The sequence below is a fragment of the Nilaparvata lugens genome, unplaced genomic scaffold (genome assembly GCF_014356525.2).
Source record: "Nilaparvata lugens isolate BPH unplaced genomic scaffold, ASM1435652v1 scaffold6496, whole genome shotgun sequence".
NCBI lineage: Eukaryota > Metazoa > Arthropoda > Insecta > Hemiptera > Delphacidae > Nilaparvata > Nilaparvata lugens.
Genome location: NW_024092248.1, coordinates 8,946 through 12,510, shown reverse-complemented (window position 1 = coordinate 12,510; position 3,565 = coordinate 8,946). Strand labels below are relative to the sequence as shown.

The following is a 3,565-nucleotide window of genomic DNA, read 5'->3' as shown; positions in this document are numbered from 1 at the left end:
AGAATGAGTGATGAGAGGGTACCATCAAGACTCCTGGAAGAAAGAATGTTTGGAACGAGAAAGAGAGGTCGACCACAGATAATATGGCTGAACTACGCGATTGGAGATCTCCGTGTTCTGGGCTTGGTAAACTTATAGCGCCGGAGTGCACAGTATAGAGACAAATAGAGTCGCTATGCTGACGAGGCCAAAGTCCACCCAGGACTGTAGAGCCGGATAAAGTAAAATAAAGTGAGTACTGGAAAAATGAACAATGATATTACATCAAATATATCGATATCAGCTAACCTCCATAGAATACAATGACAAGGCAGAGAATCGGTAACGTTGTTATCCTATCTTTCTTAGCCAGAATGAAAACGTAGACCTCACTATGATTTACAGTAATCGGTTATTCCATAGAACCGTCTCTCCATGTTCAAGCAATTTTAATATGACAATATGGCGACTTCGTGTAGGATGATGTCAAAATTCTATTTTAGGCTTGGATATAACTAATCTTATAGTATCTTGTTATTCAAATCTTATATATTTTTCCCAAATATATCTTTTCAGTTGATTTGAATCATTATCAATATCCATGATATGAAAATATTCATGAAAGATAAATTTATACCAATGCCATCGATGTTCAAGTGAAAGCTATCGCCATTATTCGATGGGCATTAGTGCTAAAGCAGCTGATTTATCAGGAGCTAAAAATTGTGGTATTTTGAGTTTCAAAAGCATCTTTAATGTGATAATACCTCAACGTCAGCTAGATATTGCCTCAGTCCCCTTGTGAGTATGTTCTTGATTTAATTAAAAATAACATTTTATTAGCATAAGCCTGTTTTTGACAATAATTTAAGTTTGGTATCATAACATAACCTCAATTGCGCAAGACAGGAATAGAGTTTCTCATTCCGTTGTACGTCTTTTGCGTCAGTTCTTCAATTTTGCCTATCATTAAATAATGGAACGTCTTATTTGCTTACGTTGAGTACTAGCTATTGTTTGAACGTGCTAAAAGTTGAGTCATATAACTAGAGTGCTCTGAATTTCAACTCAACTTACTGCAAAATATTTTAATATATTTGTGAATCTACAAAAGTTATTATTTGCGTCGCATCCATAGAAACTTTGAGGTTAAAACTTTCTATCTTGATAGAACTAATATAAACTCTGTGATTCATTGGAAATTATCTCATACTTCAAAGAAATTTCAAACTGTCTCGTTTGGACTTTCATCCTTGGATGTCAGCTGAATGTTTTTTCTGAACAGTGTTTGCAAGTGTTTTGGAACTGCAATGAGATAGACTTTCCAAATATCTACCTACTGAGTTTATCAAGATCGTGTGAGTTCAAGCTTTCTTGGAACTTTACGTGGTTCACTTTCTAATCTGTCTTCAAATTTATACATGCAATATTAGTTTAGATTGATTTAGCAGCTGCTAACTTGGAATACGATTGAAGCTGTTGATGTGCTCAAAAATTATTCTGTCAGTTATTAGAAGTTTCAGAGTAAATTTGGCAATATATAACAAGTTAGTGTTCCTTTAAAATTTTTGTCATTTATTAATTAATTAAATGTTTTATAGGTAGTATATTTTTAATACACACCTTTAGTTTGATCTAATTATTGTAAGTTATATTTCGAATTTCAGAAAATATCCCCTTACAAGCTTAAAAATGCGTAATAATCGTCTATTCAATTTTGTTTTCTCCCTAATCAATCGTAAAATACACCCCAGTCCAGCAATCACTAGAGCTTCCTTCCAAGTTGTGTCTAAAAAAATAACCCCCTACTTTTTTCACACTTACAAATACGGGCGAATACCGATTTTGCTGAGTTTCCTATCTTTAGGCTCCAAAGACGATAAAGCAACAAAACGTAAAAACGCCATTACTGAGTCTGACATCATTTTTGCTGCAGATAAATTTTTAGAGGTTTGTGAGCTTTTATCAGAGTTCAAACATGAGGACGACGTAGAGATTTTATGGAGACTGGCTAGGGCCTTGTATAAGTTGTCTTGTGAGAAGGATGTGAAAAATACGGAGAAAGAAAAGTTGGTGAGAGAGGCCTACAACTTCCTTGAAAGGGCCTTGGAATTGGATGTCAATCATTTCGCGGTCCATAAATGGATGTCAGTGTTGCTGGACGCCAGAAGTGAGTTGGATGGTATTAAAGTGAGGATTAGTAACCTGGAAAAAGTGAAACAGCATATGTTGGAGGCTGTCAAGCTGAACCCTAAAGACGCTACAACTTTTTACATGTTGGGCTCCTGGTGTTTTCAAATTGCCGACATGCCCTGGTATCAGAAACAAATTGCCTCTACGATTTTCGCGAAGCCTCCTGAATCGTCGTTTGAGGAGGCTTTGGAGTATTTCAGGAAAGCCGAGGAAATTCAGCCGAATTTCTACAATCAGAACTTGTTTATGTTGGGCCAGACTTACATGAAGCTGGGTAATAAAGATGAGGCCAAGCGTTTTTGACTCAGGCTGTCGATTATAAGGTGACCACTGAAGATGATAGGAAAGCTAAGTTGGATGCTGAGAATCTGTTGAAGAAATTGGGGTGAAGAATTGTTCACCTCTCTATAACTGGTTGGAAATTGGGTTGTTGAAACTGATTGTATTAGTGAGGTCCACGTTATAATGGCATTGGATAAAGATAGGAGAAAAACGTTGCTGATCCTCTGTCTTGTCAATGCCTTCTATAGACGGTAGCTGATAATAATAATAATAAATAATAAATATTTTTATTGCGTAAAAACTGTACATTACAGATATGGCAAACGTCAATTATTATAAAAACAAATAAAATACATGAAAATGATCAATGTCACAAAGTACAAAACACAAAAGTGCAATAAGTTATCACAGCTATTTATTGATAAGTACACAATATATTGAAATGTATCCACTAATTATCCATGTATTCCTTTATGGAATAGAAGCCACCATTCAATAAATATTTCTTCAATGGGCTTTAAATACATTTTATTTTTTTTAACAGATTTTATTTCATTTGGGAGCCTATTGTAAAAAATTAGTCCTTGATAAAATGAATTTTTCTTTGCTATTGCTAAATTAACATTAGGTAAATGATAGTTATTAGCTGTTATTGTTCTATGACTGTGGATATTGCTATTAGTGGGTAGAAAATTATTATCAACGGTGCTAAGGATAGTCTTATATATGAACAAAGATGGAAATGTGAGAATACTTTCAATTTTAAAATAATCTCGGCAGGACTGATATCTCGTCGGTTTACACATACATCTAATGGTTCTTTTTTTGTAAAGTAAATATTTTTCTTACATTTCTTTCAGAAGAATTGCCCCAAACTGTTACTCCATATCTCAGATGACATTCAAATAAAGCAAAATATATGCATTAAGTATATGAAAGTACAATAGCGGGATAGTGTTCTTAAAATAAAAATCACTGAACTTAGTTTAGAACAAGTATGATCCACATGAGATTGCCAGTTAAGACTAAATCCAGATGAATACCTAAAAATTTACACACTTCAACCTCTGAAACGAGCTCATCATCCAGCAACAAACCAATACAACATACA

At 34.3% G+C, this 3,565-nt stretch overlaps 1 protein-coding gene across 1 annotated transcript; it reads left to right on the top strand.

Annotated features, from left to right (window-relative positions):
- Positions 1–784: 784 nt before the first annotated feature.
- On the top strand, positions 785–2,710 carry LOC120356324 (regulator of microtubule dynamics protein 1-like). The gene is given in 2 exon segments (XM_039445248.1): positions 785–2,464; positions 2,467–2,710. Coding segments are annotated over 2 exon segments (888 nt in total). The 5' UTR covers positions 785–1,671; the 3' UTR covers positions 2,562–2,710.
- The last annotated feature ends 855 nt before the right edge of the window (positions 2,711–3,565 follow it).